Here is a 23,649-nt window from a genome sequence, read left to right as displayed (position 1 = left end):
GCAACGAACCCAGGCAGCCTTAGAAACCGATGAAGGCCAGCTGATTAACAGCGCCTCGGACCAGGACTCTGAATCTGGAGACGATGAAGACACTAAGTTTTCGGGCAGGAACTGGAGTGGCATGAAACAGCAGAGGAGTGAGTTAATTAGTAAGTAACTGTTCACTTTGTACATCATCAATTGTATGGATAAGTCCACCAGTATCCACTAGTAGTGTGAAGTTGGAAGTTATTTTTTCCCATTGCTGGTTGATCGCACGCATTCAGAATCAGCACCACTTTTTTGTTACCCTGAAAAATAGTAGCTTATGTAAACAAGAGTGTATGCCACACATGTCCCATCATAGACATTTTTAGACACTGCATTTTAAATAAATTCCATCAAATGCCAGTTTACAACAACAATAAAGCAGTGTTCTGCAGTAAAAAAAAAAAAAGAGTAAGGATTCAGAATCATAACTCATACAGATTACGCACTGTGCCTGTTAGTGGGTGTTAGTGTTTACTGAAGGCACATACAGAGTATGTCTATGCATGTGTGTGGGTGACAGAGAGAGAGATAGAGAGAAAGAGAGAGAGAGGTGTGTGTGTGTGTGTGTGTGTGTGTGTGTGTGTGTGTGTGTGTGTGTGTGTGTGTGTGTGAAGCGAGTGTCCTTTGGGAAAATGTGTTCTTCAACACTAATACCTCTCCCTGCCTTGATGGTGGAATCGGGACAGTATGTTACCATGGCAACTGGCCCCGTAACGGTTACCACGGCAATATGAGAAAGAATCAGCGATGCAGCAGAGGGTTGTCAAGGAGACCAATAGATTGAGGGAGGAAAAGAGAGGAGACTGCGAACAAAGGAGGAGAGAAGAGATGAGAGGGGTTGAAAAGATACAAACAGAGGAGAAGGTAAAGAAGGGATTAGGAAGGAATGGACAATAGAGAAAGGAAGGGGAGGTGGACAAAGAAGAAGAAAAATTGGCTGGTTTTGCAGAAGAGGACAATTGAACTGAACCCAGGGCTGTGACACATCATCATGTAGCAACCAAGTCATGGTCACCTTGAAGAGGCTTAATTCTGTCATGTCCAACTATTTTCGGTGTTCACCTCCAGGAAGGACTCTGCTGACCAACCATACTGGCAGGGAGGAAGGAGGACATCCTGACATGTGGCCTATTGAAGTCAACAGACGGCACTTCCTCCGGCCCTCCTTTGAGTCTTGTCATACTGAGAGCGAAGGGTCATTTAGATGACTTTGTTGTCTGTTGGCTTGGTTACAAAAACTACGTTCTGGCACATAACCAGCAGTGTCTCAATGCTTACAGCTTTTCAGTGACAGTAGATGAGAGTGATGTCAGATACTGCTAAGGGACATTACAGCTTGGCTCATGTCTTCACAGCCAAGATGTCAACAAAAGAATTAGCAGCCTAGTTTTCAGGAGATTGTGGGGAAACAGCTTGCTATGATCATGGAATTATAGAAAGCAACACCTATACCTATACTTAAGAACCCCTCTAGACAGGATTATAAATATTAATCAAAGTGAATCACATTTTTGAGGGGCTAAAATGATCAAAAAGTTATGAAACGCGGCAGACAATGTCACGAGTGGCAAATACATACGTGGTAAAATGGCTCAATAGCCACAGGACGTTTCATCAATATATATGAAAACCGGCACACACAGTTACATTACCCTTAACCCAACAGGATGTCATCCAGATTAAATTTAGTGATAATTTCTGGACATTTCCATATGTTGTACTAACACAGAACAGTAACACAGAGTAGACTGTATCAACTTGAAACCGGGCCAGTGCAATATAGTAAATGGTAAATGGACCTGTACTTGTATAGCGCCTTTCTAGTCTTCCGAGCACTCAAAGCGCTTTTACACTACGTGCCACATTCACTCTTTCATACACATTCACTCATTAATGGCAAAGTCCAAGGAACAGAAACTAACACAGTCCTACACATTCACACACCGATGAATAGCACTGGGAGCAATTCGGGGTTGAGTATCTTGCTCAAGGATACTTAGACATATGGCGGGAGGAGCCAGGGATCGAACCAACAACCTTCCGATTAGTGGATGACCCGCTCTTCCCACAGCCGCCCTATGAAGACCTTTGCATGAAAAGTTTTGTAAATCACTGAATGACATGTCCTTGACGTGGTGTCAAATTTAAAAGTATAACCGTGTACATGGTTCAACCCCCCCATATGGCACATATTTGATTCCAAGCCTGAACACATCTCAATCTGTAACTGAGGTTATACATCATCCATCGTATTGGTAAGTCTAAGTATTTGTTTGTTTTTTTAAGTTGGATGTTATTTTATTCCTGTTGATCTGACACATTCAGTCATTTCCACTTTTGCTGTCAGTCTTTGAAGATCCAGTGTGGATTCAGTGGTATCTAGTAGGGTAGTTGCAGAGCGCAATTCTGTCGCTTCACCCTCCCCTTCCAGGCATTAAGAAGAAACTATGGTGGAAACAAGCAAACAAAAAAAAACGCAAACGCTGCTGTCTACAGTAGAAACAAGGTGGTTCAACATGGCAGACTCCATGGAAGGCGACCCACGGTGCCTGTAGATATAAATGGCCCATTCTAAGGTTATAAAAACACAACAATTCCTATATTCAAGTGAGAGAGAGCATTGAAAGGTACCCCAATATGTATCAAAACTGGCACACTGTGAGCCATAACCTCATCAGGAAGTCGGCCAGTTTGAATTTAGTGCAATAGTTGCCATTTCCACATGTGGCACTTTAGCGAACTCAAAAAATAAAAAGTTTGGTAGATCGTTGAACTATCGTGTCTGTTACGTGCCATCGAATTCAAAAGTATCATCATATACCTGAACACATTTACATGCTATTATTTAGTTATAGTCATAACACCTCCTACTGGAAGCAGGAAATGTCATGTTTTATACTTTGAGCCACCTGAAGATCAGGTCTGAAGAGCCTTAACACCTTAATAATGCAATAGTGTGAATGTGGTGGGTGTCTGCTGAATGGCGGGTCCATGGTATGGTGCTTGTGGCGTCTGTTTCCATGAGACATGTGACCAAGTGTACATGATCAAATCTTCCTCAAATTTCATGTTGAAGGCCTGAACACGTCTACTGATTCAGTTACAGTCATAGCACAACCTGGTGGCAACAGGAAGTAACCCTTGTGTAACAATCATAATTTGATTTACCTTATATGCAGAAAGTGACACAAACTCCGTCGTGCAGTGTCTAAAATACAAGAAAATTCAGAGATGTGCCAACCAACCTCCGGTAACCACACTACAGCAAACACTAATGCGCTTGCAGCATTCATTTCCACATTAAAACCATTAAAAAATCATCTATTCCTACCTCATTTAAAATTCCAGAATCTCTAAATATGCAATTCAGTCAGGACCACTTTTGTCAAAATAGCTTTTATTCCAAAGTAGAATATTACATTTGGCAGTATGGCTCTGTTCTGGGACCTCCTTGTCCTTCCACGTGCCCACGTGGAAAACCTTAAGGAAGGGAGAGCACACCTCCCTGCCCTTCCATGTGCATACATGGAAAAGTTTAAGACAAGGAGAGTGGCAGCAGAGACCCCCCGGGGTACAGAACAGAGCAAGCATCAATGGCAATCAGAAAATGACACTGATCAATTACATAAAACATAAAAAGGAGGAGCTGGGGTGGAGGTGGGTTGAAAACGGCTTGTAGAGGAAGCAGCAAAGATAGGCAGGCTAAAGCAGCTTAAATAAGGCGCCATGAATGATATTTGCCAATTGGATGCTTGAGGGAATCAGCTGAGCTGTCACCTGACTGTGTATGGTTTCCAACAGGAAGCTTAGGAGGAATCAGCTGAGCCATCAGCTGATTTGCGTTTACGACTAGCTGTGATCATATGATATAGCTGGAATTGAGAGCTGAGCCTGACTTTGTGGCCTGCCTGAACTAACGCTATGCTCAATATGTTAATTTCTAAACTTTTCCTGCTGGACAAAAGATGTCTTCTACTTAACCGTAAAGTCCATTCTCAGTGGATGTGCACTGGTGGATTCAAGTTTCTACATGGTAAATGGTAAATGGACTGTAGTCTTTCTTGTCACTCACCCCATTCACGCACATTTATACACTGATGATGCAAGGTGCCAACTGTTCACCAGAACTGTTCACCAACTGCTGCATAGTTGCATACTGGACCAGGGTTGACTTCCAAATGATTAGTGGTGTCACAAATCATGCTGGTAGGCCCCGCCCCTTAACATCAGATTTTCAACGAGCACAGAGAAACTTTCCACTTTCAGCAGATGATTGTGAGAACATCCTTCTTGTGTCAAACTCTGCACATACATCATTCAAACATCACTATAGGAACAAGAAGATGTCATAAATATACCTATAGGGAAATAGAGAAAATTACAAATAACAGCCTATTTCTCTATTCTACTGAGGTAAAATTTTAAAATGATAATAATAAACAGCACTTGTAATAAAGAGGCTTAAAAGCCATTCCACTGGTATGGTCCATCGAAATGACGACTGATAATGAGGACGATGCAATATAATTTCCTGAATAAAGCTTTCACACCTTTCAGTCAGGAACCGATGTTTCACTTTTTCGGCTTCTGTAAACATCGCCCTTCCCCCACCTTGAATCAATCAATGTAATTTGGGGACTATAGGGAATCCCATCAGCTGTGTCTGAGACAGCACTTGTGGCAGGCAGTCGAACAAACAGGCAAACAGAATAAACAGCTGAAGGTCGAGACGTACCCTCCACCCCTTCCCAACCAATGACCGCTGCATCACTTGGTTATGTTTTCCATTTCACAGACTTGCGACACCCTCCACTGTTTTCAGAGCATTAACCGCTGTTAGATCTGCATCTTGTCAGTGCTCAGGGAGGCAGAACTGACGTGGACGCACACAGAGCTCCGCTGTGTACTGATTAGGGAACACAATTTCATTCCTCAAGTCAAGGTCATGGGAGCCCAATCCCATTACCCCCCCCCGATAGCTTTCTCCTGTTTTGTTTTACTTTGTCGACTAGCATCTTCTATTTACTGCATTGCTGTCAGGGCTTTGACCTGGTTCTCAGGTTGAATTGGACTTGGATGTCTGGTGAGCTGTGGAATGTTAGCAGGGGCGTTACTCTTCCCAAGTGCTAAATAAAACCTGACTGATTCACAGCCAACCTTGTATGTAGAGCATGGGAGGGGGAAGAGAGGAGAGGGCAATAAAGGAGGAAGGAAAGAGAAATTAGAGGGAAAGAGGGTGAGGCTCCAGGGTCAAAGAAAACAGGAGATTAGATAGTAGAAGGAGCGCAACAGACAGTGATAGAGAGAAAAATAACGGGGCTGAGGAAGATGGATGTCCCTCACCTATCCACTTGTCATTCCCATACCAGGACAGATTGCCTTTAGTGCTGTCGTAGTATCCAATCTTCTTATAGCTCCCTCCTGTGAGAGAGAGAGAGAGAGAGCGAGACAGAGACAAAGACAGAGAGAGAGGGTCATACTAGGCTTGAATGTCTGTAACTCTAATGAATGTTCCACCAGGTAGGGCTGGGTATCTTCAAGAGGTACTCCACACTTCAACATGTTTGTTTTTTGAGCTGTAAACTGAATTATATGACTGTACTGTGATGAAACACATTAATGCTGGTGTAAATATGACATTCTTACCAAAACTATGAAAATTGGCATTTCATGGGTTGGAAATGTCTAAACACACCCTGTACTGTTTTAAATCACCCTTGCAAGGCCAGTGGTGAAATAGAGTCGACCATTTGGGATTACTTTACGTCATGACATTTCTGTAAAAAAAAAACAGTGTTAACCCACCCACCCCCCAGCCTCCGCTTTGTGCGTGAATGTGCTTCTACTGACTCAAATGGACTCTCAGTGTTTCGAGGGCAGACACGGAGAGTAAACCGGGTAAACAGTTGGTAAAGTTGCCACTGAATATCTGGTCAGATTCAGAATCTTCTTTGATCAGATATTTCCTGATTTAAATCAAACTGTTTCCAAGTTTAGATTAGATTTTTAAATGTATGTTTTATTTAGACAACCTTCTTGCACACAACCTTGTGTTTGGACAACATTTAACAAAACGTTTGACAGGCTTTTGTGTGCAAAATGGTTTTGAAGAGAAAACATGGTTGTATTGAAAGTATTGAGATTTGAGCAGTGGTATTGAGATTCAAGGATCATGTCAGCACTAGTATCAGAAATTTCAAAAAGAATACAGCCTTAGTTTTGTCTATCCCAGTGAATGATTAAAGACAGTTTTGACTGAATCTGAATTGGATTTAAGGACACTGTTGTGCAGTTTATGAAATACGCTCCTTTACTTCGTTCGGATGGACAGATTAATAACAATTCAATGTCCTTCTCCTTACAGAGCTGGAGTCAGGAAATGGTTAGCCTAACCTAGCATAAAGACTGGAAGTACTGGGAAACAGCTACCCTGGCTACAGTGCTGTGAAAAAGTATTTGCCCCCTTTCTTATTTCTTATTTTTTTGCATATTTGTCACACTTAAATGTCTCAGATCATCTAACAAATTTTAATATTAGACAAAGATAACCTGAGTAAATACAAAATGCAGTTTAAATGATGATTTTATTTATGAAGGGAAAAAGGCTATCCAAACCTACCTGGCCCTATGTGAAAAAGGAATTGCCCCCTAAACCTAGCTTTGTGGATAACGGCTCTCACCGTGGTTCGCTGGAGTCCCAAAGCCTTAGAAATGGCTTTGTAACCCTTTCCAGACTGATAGATATCAATGATTTTGTTTGACATCTGTTCTTCAATTTCTTTACATCGCGGAATGATGTGTTGCTTTTTGAGATCTTTTAGCCTACTTCACTTTGTCAGACAGGTTCTACTTAAGTGATTTCTTGATTCAACATATCTGACAGTAATCAGAGATTACTTTTTCACATAGGGCCAGGTAGGTTTGGATAGCCTTTTTCCCTTAATAAATGAAATCATCATTTAAAAACTGCATTTTGTATTTACTCAGGTTATCTTTGTCTAATATTAAAGTTAGTTTGATGATCTGAAACATTTAAAAGTACAAAAATAAACCAACACATCTAAAGCTTACTGATTAAAAGGTCCAGTCTGTAGGATTTTGTGCATCTAGCAGACTCCATGGAAGGCAACCTGTGGTGTCTGGAGATAAAAAGTCTCAAAAGTCTCATTCTAAGGTAAAAAAAAAAAAACACAACAATTCTTATTTTCATACTTTTAAATTTTCATATTTATACGCAAACATAGCTAGATATTATGTTCCATTTCTGACAATAGATCCTCCTAAATGTTACACACTTAACACACTGTATCTCATGCCTTTTATTCTGAGTTTCATGCTGGAACTGTTTCTTGACAACAGCAGTTTAATTCTTCTGTACAGTGTCACTGGCTATAGTACAGGTTGCCAGATACAGAGAGCACATGTTTTGGTTTACTTCCACAATACAAATGTCACTTTTTGACATTCCTCTGGGAAATCATGACGGACAGATGCCCTGTCCTTCCACTCGAAGAACAAATACACTTTATGAGATATATCATTAATAAAATCCAGGTCAGTGGGATCCCTGCAAGCCTTTTAAGGAAAAAAAAAACTACTTTTGTGAGAAACTGGTCTGCCATCAGCTGTAGCACATTCCTGCGGTTTACTGTAATAACACTTTAATATCCCAGTGCAGTAGCACAGAGAGGCACAGCCCAGAGGCATCAGACCACCAACCACTGGACATCTAACTGTCAAGTAATCTTTAGGCGTAATTCCTACAGTCTGCTAACAGGACTAAGAGGTACTCAGCATGTTCTATAGCAAGGTCTAAGGCAGTTAAAACTAGTGTAAGTAGTGGTGATAGGACAAACCACCCTGGTAGTTCTTTGCTCGCATTAAGAGCTGACATTGGCTCTATTTGCAAGACACAACTTGCCAGTATAACAGTATACTAGAGGTCCCTGCCCTCTACACCGCAACACAGTCTGTAAAACCTACTATCAATTTTATTCTCTTAGTGCAATTTGTTTATTAATTAACAGGATAAGGCTGGTGTTATTCTATATTTTAAGCCACACTAGCAGTGGGACTCCAAGGATGGCAATTTTGGTTGGTCCACTGCTTTGGTCTAGACTAAAACATCTCAAGAACAGTAAGAGACTGCCATGAACGTTTATACAGACATTTTATCTAGCACCACCATACGATTCTCATTCCTGGCTTTATGTAAAAAGTCTCAACAACAATTAGATGAATTGCCCTGAAATTTATTCCAGACACTGAGAGCAGGACTTCTAATGATTTATGTCTGATTTTTAATTTAAAATCTATTCTGTAAAATCTATCTTCATTACTGAAGAGACATGGCTTCAACTTCTCACATCTGACATTTTGACTTGCCAGGCAGGAAAAGCACAGATATCCATAGCTATGTTTGCGTATCTATTTCTTTCCATTTTGCTTACACTTGACCAAAGAACTGCCCAAGGCCAGCACCGTTCCAATTGCCATCAAACACACTGCAGCTCATCATTGACCCTCCACTTGTGGGATGGCTGAGGCCAGCACCAACAAAGAAAATCGGCATAACAAGGTTAATTTTTTATCAGTCCTGGGAACAGAGAGCCTCCAACAGTCACAGATCTCGGCACTGTCAGAGGTACACAAAGCACAGAAAGACTGAAAAGAGAACACAGGCTCAGTGATCAAAAAGCAGTCAGCCAACAGGAGCCACATGGCTATGTGATCACTCAGCCACATCCATCCTACTCCATAAACAGTGATGCAATCATCCAGCATGAAAACGTCTAGGCCTGTTGATTATTCTAGTGGAGAAGTTGTTTTTCAACAACTTAGCTTAGCCTTAGCCACCTCAGTTTTTGTTTTGTTTCCCGATAGAAACTGGAAACAATCCATTAAACACTATCGTCACGCTAAATCCACTTTTTTTAATCAGGAGTGTTCATTCTAGTAGTAAGTTTTTCAGACAAAGTCCTAACTAACTAACCAACCTATGAACCTATATAAAATCACGATCAGACATTTTAGCTGAAAGCTCAAACTTCAGCTACAATCATTTCAGTCAATACAAAATGAATGCTTTATTGTGGGAGCCATTATACAGCTGGAGCTGCAACCCTGTTGCCAGTCAACATCCCTGATATTGGCCGATTTTGCAAAACCCTGCATATTGGAATTAAAAATTTCAATTATCACTTTTAAAGCCTGGAATGGGTTATGCTGCTTACAAGCTATATCTCGGACCTTTTAACTCCCCATGTTCCTTAAAGGGCCCAGAGGTCCTCAAATGCTGCCCTCCTGGTGGTTCCCAAAACCAGATCAAAAAACAAAGGTGACAGAGCATTTGCCATCAGGGCCCCCAAGCCTTTTGGGGAGATCAGGATGGCTAATAGGGACCGAGCCAGCATCAACTGGAAGGTCCCTATTGTTTTTGCTCTATTTCTTTTTATTAGGGACCAAGCCAGTATCCACTGGGAGGTCCCTATTGTATTTACTAAAGTTATTATTATTTTTAGCCCCTTTCACTGCATTTTTGACCCCCTGAATATATACGAAAAGTTCATTTGGGAAAGTTGCCAGGCGTTCAGTGAATGGAGCTGCATCTCCCCGTAAAAAGTAGTTTATGGACATTTTCTAGGCGGAAGTGGGCGGGGCTTACATGGGGAGACTCAGCTCTATTCACCGAACGCGTGGATACAAGGTTTTTGAATGTGCGACAAACTATGCAGAAGTTATCAGCCTAAACGCATTTTTTATGATAGTAGCGCCACCTAGTGGCCAACCCGAAAGCGACACATAGAATATAAAATTTTTCACCAGGCCTGATCACTTTGCCAAATAAAATTGAGTTTTCGTATATGTTCAGAGGGGCAAAATCGCAGTCAAAGGCGCTAAAAATAATAATAAGAAACATAGCAAATAAAATAGGGACCTCCAGCGGTCGCTGGCTCGGTCCCTAATTAATTAATGACACATTTAAGTAATTATTAGGGACCGAGCCAGCGACCTCTGGAGGTCCCTATTGTTTTTGCGATTTCTTACCTATTATTAGGGACCGAGCCACCCGGCAAGGTCCCTATTGTATTGTTCGATTTCTTCTTACCTATTATTATTAGGGACCGAGCCAGCGACCCTGGAGGTCCCTATGTTTGCTCAATTCTACCTATTCTTCTTCTTCTTATTATTATTAGGGACCGAGCCAGCACCCGGAGGTCCCTATTGTTTTGCTCGATTTCTTACCTATTCTTCTTCTTATTATTATTATTAGGGACCGAGCCAGCGACCGGCAAGGTCCCTATTGTTTCGCTGATTTCTTCTTCTTACCTATTATTAGGATCGAGCACTGACAAGTGCAAGACCCTATTGTAACCCAAGGAATTATTATTATTTTTAGCCGCCTTCTAACGCATATTTGGCCCCCACAACATGCTCAAAAGACACAATTTGCACAAAATTCAAATGTAGCGAAAATACCGATATGACATTGTCCCCGTGCACGGGCGCCGCCAAACGGCTAAGCCACAACCCCCAGAATCAGCCCCCAAGACACGTAAGGCCCACATGTACAAAATTGGTACGCATGTGTATCATGATAAAGAATAAGAAAAGTCTCTTGGACCCATACCCAAACCCAGCAGGAAGTTGGCCATTTTGGATTTTGTGGCCATTTTGGCGATTTACACGCGTTGTATTTGAACAAACTCTTCCTAGGGCATTTATTGGACCGACTTCAGATTTGGACACAGCCATCTAAACACATTCACCATTAAAAGCTGTGTCAGTTTTTTTGTCAAACCTCTAGGTGGCGCTCTTTAAAATGAAGAAGTTTATATCTCCATAACGGCAAGTGTGATTGAAATGAAACTTGTTATGATGCTTCCCAATGGCTCCCTGAGGCTCCTAAAAATGTGTCAACAATCCGCCACTAGGACGCTCGGTGGCATGGTAAATCACTGTGCGGAGACCGTAATAGTTAGAATATGAAATTCACAGGGCACGTATAGAGGGTGCCTGAAGCTCACATACCAAAAATCGTGTTTGTCGTGTTTGTAGCACCCCCTACAGGATAAAAAAACAGCAGCCCCACGTTTCACCGATGTGACGAAACTCTGTAGGCACGTGAACATGCCGGGACATACAAAAAAGCCTCTGGACCCATACCCAAACCCCACAGGAAGTCGGCCATTGTGATTTTGATTTTCACATTCGGTGAACTTTTTGCGTTGTATTTGAACTCCTCCTCCTGGGGAATTCGTCGGATCGGCTTCAAAATTTGTGAGTACAGTCAAAAAATGGTTCTGATTAAAAGTTGTGCTATTTGTGCATGTACGTTGAAGGGCGTGTCCGTGGCATGCCCTCAAATTTGGCCACAGTGAATTCCGTGCGCATTTTCGGTGAATTTTCGTTTTGTATTTGAACGAACTCCTCCTAGGGAATTTATCGGATCTACTTGAAAATTGGTCATTACAGTCAAAAAATGGTGCTGATTAAAGGTTGTGCTACTTGTGCATGTACATTAAAGGGCATGTCCGTGGCATGCCATCAAAGTCAGCCATTTTGATTTTTTGCTCATTTTCTGTGATTTTCACATTGTATTTGAACAAACTCCTCCTAGGGAATTTATCGGATCTGCTTCAAAATTGGTCAGTACAGTCAAAACATGGTCCTGATTAAAAGTTGTGCTATTTGTGCATGTACATTAAAGGGCGTGTCCGTGGCGTGCCCTCAAAGTTGGCCCGGTTGTATCAAATGTCAGACTGTTACGCCATTTCCGGCATTTGCAATGATTTTCTGTGATTTTCGCATTGTATTTGAACGAACTCCTCCTAGAGAATTTATCAGATCTGTTTCAAAATTAGTCAGTACAGTCAAAAAATGGTGCTATATAAAATTTCCATAAACTACGTTTTCTGTTCCTCCTATGCGCTTTGTCCGATTTGCACGAAAGTTTTCACCTAGCATCTGAAGACCGTCCTGGCAAAAATGTAATTTAAAGACTTTTGATATTTCAAAAAATATGCACGTTATAAAATTAGCACTTCCTGTGGATATGCATCAAGAAAGGAAGTGGAGCATTTCTCAACATTGGTATGTCCGATTGACACGCGTCCCATGTCTTCCTTATCGTAACCCTATCGTGCACAATCTTGAACAATTTGAGGCCACCGCCACAAGGTAGCGCTCTTTAAAAGGAAAATGTTTATATCGGCACGTGTGATTAAAACAAAACTTGGTACGATGATTGGCCATGGCTCCCTGAGGCTCCCTAAAAATGTGTCAACAACCGCCACCAGGTGGCGCTCTGGTGGCAGTTTAAATAACAAAGTGGTACTGTGCGTAGACCATAATAGTTATGAATATGAAATTCACAGAGCACATATTTGAACGAACTCCTTATAGGGGACTTATCGGATCTACTTAAAAATTGGACAGTACACTTAAAACATTTTGCTGATTAAATCTTGTGTGGTTGTGATTGTATGTTGAAGGGCGTGTCCGTGGCGTGCCGTCAAAGTTGGCCATATTGAATTCCGTGGTCTTGTATTTGAACAAACGAACTCCTAGGGAATTTAGAGGATCTGCTTCAAAACTGGACAGTACACTCAAAAATTTTGCTTCTTACAAATTGTGCTAATTGTGACTGTACGTTGAAGGGCGTGTCCGTGGCGTGCCGTCAAAGTTGGCCATTTTGAATTCTGTGGTCATTTTGGTGAATTCTTGCCTTCTATTTGAATGAACTCCTAATAGGGGACTAATCAGATCTACTTCAAATTTGGACAGTACAATCAAAAAATGTTGCTGACTGAACGCCGTGCTATTTGTGACTGTACGTTGAAGGGCGTGTCCGTGGCGTGCCGTCAAAGTTGGCCATTTTGAATTTTTTGGTCATTTTCGGTGAGTTTTTGCCTTGTTTTTGAAGGCATCATAGGGGACTTATCTTTTTCTCTCAGACATTTTAATTGAATTTTAATCACAAATACAGAAATGTTCATACAATGTGCATTTCTTTTTTTCAAAGTGATCAAAAACAACCCCTCCACTCCGACTAGCCACATCTACAAACCATATTTCCTACGGAGTATTGTTCCTGGAGTATTATAGGAAACTGCTGGAAGTCAAGTATTAAATTGCAAGATAAATAGGGGACTTATCAAATCTACTTCAAAATTAGTCAGTACAGTCAACATATGTTGATTAAAAGTTGTGCTATTTGTGACTGTACGTTGAAGGGCGTGTCCGTGGCGTGCCGTCAAAGTCGGCCACTGTGATGCCATTTCCGGCATTTCAGGGCTTCTATTTTAACTAACTCCTACAGACTTTATCATATTGACTCCATATTAGATCACTGCAATCTAGGCACATTTGTGATCATAAGTTAATCAAATATTAACTGTGCGTCAAACTGTGTGCCTGTGGCGTGGCGCTGAATTTCCAGCTTTCGCAGTGAAGAGTCTCTCTATGAAAGCGTAAGTCTTTTGCAGTGTCTAAAACGTGTGACAACTTAGAGTGGTCTCCCTCAGCTTCTGGCGATGAGGCCTTTGGAGTGGGGTGACGTGAAAATGTCATGTTGTGGTCCGAACGTGTTACGACGGCATGTGACCGAGTTGCATGGAGTGCAAGGTCCCGCCCAATGCTGCTTGCTAGCTTATTATTATTGTTGAATGCATGTGAAAGGAGGCTTCTTCAAGATAAAACTGGGCATTCAGTTGCTCATCAAAATAGATTAAACCACTAATGTGACTCTTGAATTTCCAAATGTGTTATTTAATGGTGAATTTTTAGAATTCACCACTGTGAGTCACTTTACTCAAAGTTTCTTTAATTCAATTCAATTCAATTCAATTTTATTTGTATAGCGCCAATTCATAACAGAAGTTATCTCAGGACACTTTTCAAATAGAGCAGGCCTAGACCGAACTCCTTATAACATTATTTACAGAGACCCAACAGTACCACCATGAGCAAGCACTTGGCGACGGGGGCAAGGAAAAACTGCCTTTTATGAGGCAGAAACCTAGGACAGACCCTTCGGCTCTAGGTGGGTGGTCATCTGCCTCGACCAGTTGGGGTGAGAGAGACAGAGAGTGAAACAACAGTGATGCCAGGGAATGGCAGTGAAAATAAACTGACTTTATTGAAATGACAGATTGTGTTCTGTGTTTCATAAAGGCTAATTTGGCATTTGACTGGCTTTTCAGAAATTCTTTTTTTATAAAAAAAAATAAATCTTCTCACATACTTTGCATAAACACACAGTCTGGGAGGTTTGAAAACCTTACATGGCAAATTCTTCAAACACTGCCAACAGTATATGCGTATATGAATATATTTATATGGATATATATATTCAAATAAACTGATTAAAATGTATTCAGTTTAAAAGCAGGGACATGTGCTGTTGCATACCTTGAAGCTGTTCAATAAGAGTCCAGGCCATTCGAGAACCTTGAGCGTCAAATACAACATGACCCTGAAAGAAAAAGACAGAATTTTAATGTTGTAAGACCCCCTTTCATCTTTCACACCTCTCTCAATTTTCTCTCTTTCTCTCTCTCTCTCTCTCATATTACTACCCAGAACTCTTAACCCCCCCCCCCCTTTCTACACCTCCTCCCTCCTCTGGGTTTACTTACTGAGACTCCTTCAAAGGAGCTGGTGTTCATGGCTCGGTAGATCTCAGCAGTGATAGCTCGGTTGTTGTAGTTGAAATCTTCGAGTCGGTGACCCTTGGCTTTTAAGGGCCCCACAGTCTTGTTGAGGGCCAAGGCTAGAGCCCACACAGCGTCGTAGGCCAGTGGGGCCTCCTGGAAACCGCCTGTCTCCTCTGGATTTTTACCCCCAAGTTTAGACATCAGCTGGGCTAGAAACTCCTGAGAGGTCTGGAGAGGAGAGAATGTGGTGAGAGGTTGTGTTTGGTCACACATGGATGTTCAGGCTGTTAAACTGGTACATCTGAATCAGCTGGTCTGAATTTGCTGGTTGCACATCACATTATTTACAGAGTGAATGGATTCAAACCATTGACAATATATATAGCCTATTTCTCACTTGCTTTAGTTTAGTCTCAATCTGTAGTTACAGTCTTCTTCCATACAGCATGATGTTCATTTAGTAAATGATGGTCCTATTTAGAGTAAAATGTGTACTGTACTGTGACGTACCATTGTATCCTCTACGTCACCTCAGCTGGCTGCAAAAAAAAATCATGCCGATGACCATAATGCCAAACTCAAGACTTCCAAACGGCATTCTGCAAACCAATGGGTGACCTCAACATAGACACACGTGATTCAAACACACAAAAAAAAGATACAAAAAATTATAGAACTAACTTCAATATTACTCACCATGCCCTCCAAACACAATGACAAAATACTATAAAATACTACCCATATTAGACTTTTCTAACTTGACATCCGATGGTCAACTGCAAAAATGGGACATTGTTTCTATCATTATGACAAAACTGTACTCACTGAAGTAACTACAATCCAAAAGGTCCAATGGTGCAGCAAACACTATCGGTCAGAAGACTAAACAGGTTGTAAACAACAAGGAGCTTACTGAGCTCGTCTTAACCACTTCATCTGGATGTCAAACCTAAAGTGGCCGCGCTCTAATAATAAATTAATAACACAGAAAAACTATGAGTGCATGGTTAGAAAAAAAGATTTTACTTTGTTAAAGCTGCAAAATAACTTGTTTCCTGACAGTAGTACATGATATAGATAATCAGCGAAGAAAAATCAGGTTTCTCTGGCTAGTTCTAGTTCTCCTAATGGCATTTGCAAAACTCCAACAATCAACAATCTTAAAAACCACTACCCCAAAGCGTCTATCAATTTTTCTTGGCTCTTATTGGTTGTTTTTGTGGATTTTGAGGGATTCTTGCAAATACCATTAGGAGCACTAGATAGCACTGAGAAACTTTTTTTTCACTGATTATCTGTCTCGTGTACTTCTCTCAGGGTATAGTGAATGTTTTAGCAAAAACAACAAAAATATTTTTTACTGCAGCTTTAAGGTTAGGGAACCTTCATATAAAGGCCACCCATCCACTGCAGTCTAACCTCCTTTTCCTCTCTAAAATTCTGGAAAAAGTAGTCACCAAGCAGTTGTGTGACTTTCTACATAGCAACAGCTTATTTGAGGATTTTCAGTTAGGATTTAGAGTTCATCACAGCACAGAGAGAGCACTGGTTAAAGTTAATAACAACCTTTTAATTGCTTCCGACAATGGACTTGTTTCTGTACTTGTATTATGAGATCTTAGTGCCACATTTGACACCATCACCATAATATTCTTTTACAGAGACTTGAGCATCAAATTGCCATTAAAGGAACTGCACTAAGCTGGTTTAAGTCCTATTAATCAGATCGTTCTCTCGTTTGTACACGTTAACAATGAATCCTCCATGAACACTAAAGTTAGTCATGGAGTTCCACAAGGTTCTGTGCTTGGACCAATTCTATTCACTTTATATATGCTTCCCTTAGGCAACATTATTAGGAATCACTCCATTAACTTTCACTGTTATGCAGATGATACCCAGTTATATCTGTTGATCAAGCCCGATGAAATTAATTAGTTATTTAAGTTACAAACATGTCTTAAGGGCATAATAACCTGGATGAACTGCAATTTTCTGATGCTAGATCAAAAAAAAAATGAAATCCTTGTACTTGGCCTCAAACACCTCCGAGACTCACTGTCTAAAGATAAAGTTTCTCTAGATGGTATTACCTTGGCCTCCAGCACCACGGTCAGGAATCTTAGAGTTATGTTCGATCAGGATATGTCCTTTAATTCCCACATAAAGCAAACCTCCAGGACTGCCTTTTTTCATTTATGTAACACTACAAAAATTAGACACATACTGTCACAGATGGATGCAGAAAAACTAATCCATGCATTTGTTACTTCTAGGCTGGATTACTGCAATTCCTTATCATCAGGTTGCCCCAATAAGTCCATTAAGACGCTCCAATTAATTCAGGACGCTGCAGCACGAGTACTGACAGGAAGTAGGAAAAGAGATTATATCTCTCCTGTATTAGCTTCTCTGCACTGGCTCCCTGTAAAATTCAGAATAGAATTTAAAATCCTCCTCCTCACCCACGAACCTCTTTAATGGTCAGGCCCCTTTATATCTTAAAGAGCTCATAGTACCCTATTACCCCACTAGAACGCTGTGCTCTCTGAATGCAGGGCTACTTGTGGTTCCTATAGTCTCTTAAAGTAGAACAGGAGCCAGAGCCTTCAGCTACCAAGCTCCTCTCCTGTGGAACCAGCTTCCAGTTGTGGTTCGGGGCTGGCTCAGTTGAGTCCTGAACCATCCCTTAGTTATGCTGATATAGGCCTAGACTATCGGGGGATTTCCCATGATGCACTGAGCTCCTCTCATCCTCTCCCTCTCTTTCTGCACACATTCATGTCCCATTAATGCATGTTACTAACTTCACTTCTTCTTCTTCTCCTCATGGATCCTGGTGGTGCCTCCTGCCATGGTCCTGCTTGACTCGCATTGCTAATATTACTGATATTACTGTTATTATTATTACTATTATTATTGTAATCACTGCTCATTGTCCCCCCTCGTTGTCATCATCTTCTTCATGTTCATCATCATTATCAACATCAGTCACTACTATTTGTGTAGTTGTTGCTACTGTTGTTGCTGTGTGTGTCTCTCTCTCTCTCTGGTTGAGGCAGACTACCCACCTAGAGCTGGGGTCTGTCCGAGGTTTCTGCCTCTTAAAAGGATGTTTGTTGCTCATGGTGGGAACTGTTGGGTCTCCGTAAATTATTTTAAAAGTAGTACATTCTAGACCTGCTCTATTTTGAAAAGTGTCCTGAGATAACTTCTGTTATGATTTGCCGCTACACAAATAAAATTGAATTGCAGTCTCCAACCTACAACATTGTGTGGCTCTACAGTATAAAAGTGACATGGTTGTTCCTGACAAACAAAAAACATAATTTAGACAGGCACCAGAGGTTGCATGTCAGTTAAACATAAACATAGGTTGGGTTTTGTAGACTCTGTGAGGCTGGGGAATATTGTTAAGACCATCTCCTTTGGGGATGAAGTTCTGTCTAATAACCTCAGTCCTCTAAATGACTTCATAGGTCTTTGAAAGAAGTGGTCAGTGAATGTATCACAACTCATTCTGCACATTAAAGGACCAGTGTGTAGGATTTAGTGGCATCTAGCGGTGAAGTTGCAGATTACATCCTTTTGAACATACAGCATATAGTGTGTAGGAGAAACTTTTGAAAAACTATCTTATCTAGAGCTGATGTGTGGTTGGTCTGTTCCAGGCTACTGTAGAGCAGGCGAGATAGCTGCAGGGAGGCAGAAAATGTTTGATCACAGTCGCAGTGGTTCCGACGCTGACAGAAGCATCTGGAGAGCATCCAGGACATGCTACTGGAGACAGCATGTCAACCTGCTGTTACCAGCTGTGCAGCCAGCAGCAGCAGTAACAAACAGAACAGACATGATGAGGATAATGGAGGCAGAAACTGCCCATGTACCGAGCAGTGACCCATTGATCATAAAATACCATCATGAAGTTGCCATCAATGATCAATCATATAGAGTAAAGGCAGTATTAAAATATTCCTACAGTATTTGTGCCATGTGACAATGGACAGAATTGGAATGCTTTTTAAATATTTAATCTCCAAAATAAAATATCATAATCTATCACAAATAACATAAATGACAAAGCAAGATGATTTAATACCTTTTATCTGTATTATATTTACATGTAGTATTCCTGAGGTTTTCCTATGAGAGAAAGGAGACTTTGAATTTATTTAAAGATTTTATTCGTTTTTTTTTTTTTTGCCTGCACAACTCCTGCTTGTGTCTGAGATCTGCTGATTCCCTTCAAGCCTGATCGCTGCTTGAGATCATCTGGCAGGGCTCTACTGAGATCTCACCTTGTTGCAAATGGCCTCTTTCTCCTGCAGGAACTTAAAAACCTGTAACATGTGAGGCTCTGAGGTTCTTCCATGCCTTTTGTCTCTGTTTTTCAAGTGGAGTAAGAAGTTGCAGACAATGGAAGAAGTGCGCTGGTATTATATTTCCCCTGAAGCCCGGGGGGGCGGGGGGCCCCAAAAAAACCCACTTTGTTGTTTGTTAGGTTACTCAACTGCGCGTGATATTATTATTGATTTTCTTAAAGCATTTTTTTTTTTTTTTTTTAAAATTTTTTTTTTTTTTTTTTTTTTTTTTCCCCCTTTTTCCCCCCTTTTTTTTTTCCCTTTTTTTTTGTTTTTCCCTTTTTCCCCCCCCCCCCCCCCCCCCCCCCCCCTCTTCTTTGGTTGGGGGGGGTGGGGGGGCGCCCCCGGGGGGGGGCCCTCGCCCCCCCCCTTCGTCGACAGGTAGCTCCTCAGTGCTACTGAGTTTAGCTTCATTTCTACCGTCAATATTAATTCAATAACTGCTTCTAAAGCAAAAACTTCACCAGCGGACATGTTAGAGCGGGAGTCTGACCTGAAATCACGGAGAAATGAACAACATCAACAATCAGGATTACAGCTTTCTGTGACGTTTTCCTCAGGTAAATACTGATATATTAACTACATATGCATACATATAACTAATATATATATATATATATATATATATATATATATATTAACCTCTATCTATCACATAATGTTAGTGTTTATACGTTAACTATGAGAACCAACACTGTGTTTTATGCTTGTCTTTACAGGTACAGCAGTGAGCAGTGACCTACAGTCTACACAGCCCAGTGAAGTTAAACATATTATATATTACATAATATTAACAACATTAGTCAAGCAGTTGTTTCTAGTGAAGAAACAGCCAGTAAATGTACCAAAGTAATCAGAGTAATAGTATAATGATTACTGTAACCTCCCATCTGTTATATTCTTTATACACATTAGTTTACTGAGACCATGGAAACCTGGAATACTTTATCCTGTACAACATGTCAACATAACTGAAGGAATTACTCATCTAATAAAGTAAATTGTTTATGGGGTTGAAAAACTGCTAAGTAACCAACTGTTAACTGTACTGTATCCATATTTCATAGTCTGATATTTTAACTTAAAAGTATTATTACCAAAGTTAACCTTCAGATATTTGTAAAAGCTGCAATTATGTTTAAACCCCATTAAAAATACTGTATACTGAATATTCTATCATTTATATTATATATTGTGATGTAATTTATCTTCCAACATAATAAAGTTTGAATGTGAGACAGTAATGTATTGTGTTGCTTACAGTCATTAATACAGGTTTAAATTTCACATTTTCATATTGATAGATGACCAGATTTTCAACTCTTTCAAAATCTTCATAAAACCTTTGTGAAATAACATGTTATTTATATAAAACCACACTTATTACTGAATTTAAAAATGACCAAAACTCTTCTTAAAAGTAAAACACTTTATTTATATTTCATTCATATTCCAGTTACACAAGTTGTAAGTAACAAAGCTATAACTTTTATGTAAACTGTGCAGATCGTGTTCTCCATCAAGGTTTATGGTTTCTAGTATATTGAAGTGTGAGCTGGTAATGGAGCTCTGCAGTCAGTGTTCATCTTCATCAGTCTTCCTTTGGATACCCAGACTGTCCTGATGCTGCAGCTGTCTCTGTCCTCTGATGGGTCCAGGAACACCTGAGCTTCATCAGGTCACCTGTAAAACATGGAGGATTCAGTGTTACTTGTAAGACAGCATATAATATACAGTATATACAGTGGCTCAAAGTAGTCCTAAGTTATAAAATAAAATAATAAGCAGTGTCACTGGTGGGTTCCTTGTTGCAGCTAACTGTAGTGATGTGTTGTTGAAACAGTCTGAGGTTACCAACACAATGTCTATCTAATGGCAGCAGATACACACACAGGACATTTACTGACTGTAACTGATGTTGTAAGTTCCCGGTGCAATAACAGACATTTAGCAGTGAGCCTCAGTGTTTATAATACAATAGGAGATTATTTGAGTATAGGATGTTACACTGGACCTACACTTATATCGTCAGTAATAGCAGTACTTCAGTAACGCTAAATAAATGGATCAGAAAACTTTTATTCGTCGGTTTGACTCCACATAAAGCCTAGTGAGCAACCCCAGCTGCTGGGTGCTAATCAAAGTTACAGAATATTACTAAACTAATGAATCCCTGCAGTTTGACTATTTCTCTCTCACTGTAGCTCTATTGTTAACTAGATAACGTTAGCACGTCAGTATAAAGTTACACAAAAAGCAACATGAAAACCACCAGGCTCCAACCTTCTTCTTCTTCTGTCCCAGTCCAGCTCCACCAATAGATTCAAAAACTCTTTCGTCCCCCTGGCCATCAGATTGTACAACAGCTCTCAGTAAAGGCAGGGAGGACAATAGATAGGAGATCTCTCCTGTACTAGCTTCTCTGCACTGGCTCCCTGTAAAATGTAGAATAGAATTTAAAATCCTCCTCCTGACCTTCATGGTCAGGCCCCTTCATATCTTAAAGATCTCATAGTACCCTATTACCCCTCTAGAACACTACGTTCTCTGAATGCTGGGCTACTTGTGGTTCCTATAGTCTCTAAAAGTAGAACAGGAGCCAGAGCCTTCATTTACCAAGCTCCTCTCCTGTGGAACCAGCTTCCAGTTGTGGTTCGGGAGGCAGACACCCTCACCACATTCAAGAGTAGGCTTAAGACGTTCCTCTTTGATAAAGCTTATAGTTAGGGCTGGATCAGGTGAGTCCTGAACCATCCCTTAGTTATGCTGCTATAGGCCTAGACTATCGGGGGATTTCCCATGATGCACTGAGCTTCTCTCATCCTCTCCCCCTCTTTCTGCACTCATTCATGTCCCATTAATGCATGTTACTAACTTCACTTCTTCCCCGGAGTTCTTGTGCTTTCTCGTCTCGCAGGTTCTTATCGATCCTGGTGGAGCCTCCTGCCATGGTCCTGCTAGATTGCCATTGCCAATACTGTTGTTGCTGTGCACCTGTCTGTCTGTCTCTTGCTCTCTCTCTCTCTCTGCCTCTCTCTCTCTCTCTCTCTCACCCCAACTGGTCGAGACAGACGACCACCCACCTAGAGCCGGAGGATCTGTCCTAGGTTTCTGCCTTTTAACAGGCAGTTTTTCCTTGCCCTTGTCGCCAAGTGCTTGCTCATGGTGGTACTGTTGGGTCTCTGTAATTAATGTTAAAGAGTGGTCTAGACCTGCTCTATTTGAAAAGTGTCCTGAGATAACTTCTGTTATGAATTGGCGCTATACAAATAAAATTGAATTGAATTGAATTAGATAATAGACAATGGACAATTTCTGTCTGTATTATGCACATCCATTTGCACTGTCTACTGTTTGCACTGTTTATTGTAGCTACTGTTAATTTGATATTATATATATATATATATATATATATACTACTTTATATTTTATCTTCTATTTTATTTTAAGGTTAGTAATTTTAATTTTAGTCTAATGTATGTTTAATGTATGTTTTGTATTTTGTATACTACTGGATACCTGAATTTCCCTCGGGATAAATAAAGTATCTATCTATCTCTCTATCTCTCTATCTATCTATCTATCTTCTCCGTTAGCGCGCCAGCTACCTACACGTAACTTCCAGGGCACTGAGCCTACTGTGCTGTGTCAGTCAAAAACTGATTAGCCAATGGGGACACTCTGCTGATAAAGCCCGCCCACCCGAGAGGTTTGTGCCAAAACTGCAAACAAAAAATCAGGGAGCGCAAACGAGAGAGCATCAGAGAGACCGCAAAGTCGAGAGTCAGCGCAAAAGTCTGAGCTTAGAGAGAGAAGCAGAGGGAACCGTAAACAAAATAACGTCAATATTTTACACTATTTGACAAATTATTTGATTGCAAGTTATAAGTTTTATTTTTTAAATTAGTTTTATGTTCTCTCAAATTCCTATTTTTGTTTGTTTCTTTTGGCACAAATCTAATTCCATATCTTACCGGTTCTATGCAGCTCAGCGCGCTAGCAGCTGATGAGCAGCTACAGTTTGTTCACAGGTTTTCTGCTCTTTCTAACAGCGACACAAACACATTACTGACTGAGCACTTTAACTAAATACAGACCAACGTAAAGCCAATTACCCCCGACACAAAACCCACAACAGTAACGGAGTTACCCCCCCCTCCGGCACGAAGCTTGGTGATTCTCGGTATAAACTTATAATAAACTTTGTGTGAATCTCTATAAAAATATCAGCAGGGGAGAATATGGAGACATCTGCACCAGCTGGTTAATAAATTAACTTCACCTTATAAGTTTCATGTTCATCTTTTAACATTTAACAAACATTTAACAAACAATAACTACGTTAGCATCACTGAGGCTCCTGCAGCTAACAGTGGTTAGCATGTGCTAGCATTACACGAACAATGAAAAACAAAGTATAAACTCTTAAAAATACTTACAGTTATTTCCTCTGCCGTCTCTCCACAGACAGTTGGTACAATCCCTCTTTCAGGAACAGTCTTTCAGTCAGTCCAGTGTTGTACTGACCGAGGTTGTGAAAGCAGTCCGACACGAAGGTTCACACACACCTTCCGGTTTTTGTGACATTGCCGTAAAAAAAT

General features: G+C 40.7%; 1 protein-coding gene and 2 long non-coding RNA genes across 11 annotated transcripts in view; 1 reads left to right on the top strand and 2 right to left on the bottom strand.

Annotated features, from left to right (window-relative positions):
- gabbr1b (gamma-aminobutyric acid (GABA) B receptor, 1b) overlaps positions 1-23,649 on the bottom strand; it is a 208,046-nt gene that overhangs the window by 56,337 nt on the left and 128,060 nt on the right. For all 9 annotated transcript variants that reach the window (XM_051415258.1, XM_051415262.1, XM_051415260.1 and 6 more), the window contains 3 exons: positions 14,670-14,915; positions 14,443-14,506; positions 5,374-5,451 (listed from right to left, as the gene is read on the bottom strand). In XM_051415258.1, the coding sequence (XP_051271218.1) occupies positions 5,374-5,451; positions 14,443-14,506; positions 14,670-14,915 (388 nt within the window). The remainder of the gene's footprint in view (positions 1-5,373; positions 5,452-14,442; positions 14,507-14,669; positions 14,916-23,649) is intronic.
- On the top strand, positions 1,600-20,292 carry LOC127372057 (uncharacterized). The gene is made up of 3 exons (XR_007886502.1): positions 1,600-2,285; positions 19,430-19,608; positions 19,768-20,292. It is a non-coding gene; the product is annotated as an uncharacterized LOC127372057 (long non-coding RNA).
- LOC127372055 (uncharacterized) lies at positions 20,460-23,478 on the bottom strand. Its single transcript, XR_007886500.1, has 2 exons — positions 21,332-23,478; positions 20,460-20,731 (listed from the first exon to the last, which is right to left on the bottom strand). It is a non-coding gene; the product is annotated as an uncharacterized LOC127372055 (long non-coding RNA).

Source organism: Dicentrarchus labrax, unplaced genomic scaffold (genome assembly GCF_905237075.1).
Source record: "Dicentrarchus labrax unplaced genomic scaffold, dlabrax2021, whole genome shotgun sequence".
In the NCBI taxonomy this organism is placed as follows: domain Eukaryota; kingdom Metazoa; phylum Chordata; class Actinopteri; family Moronidae; genus Dicentrarchus; species Dicentrarchus labrax.
Note: the sequence above shows the minus strand (reverse complement) of the source record. Positions and strands in the feature narration are given on the sequence as shown.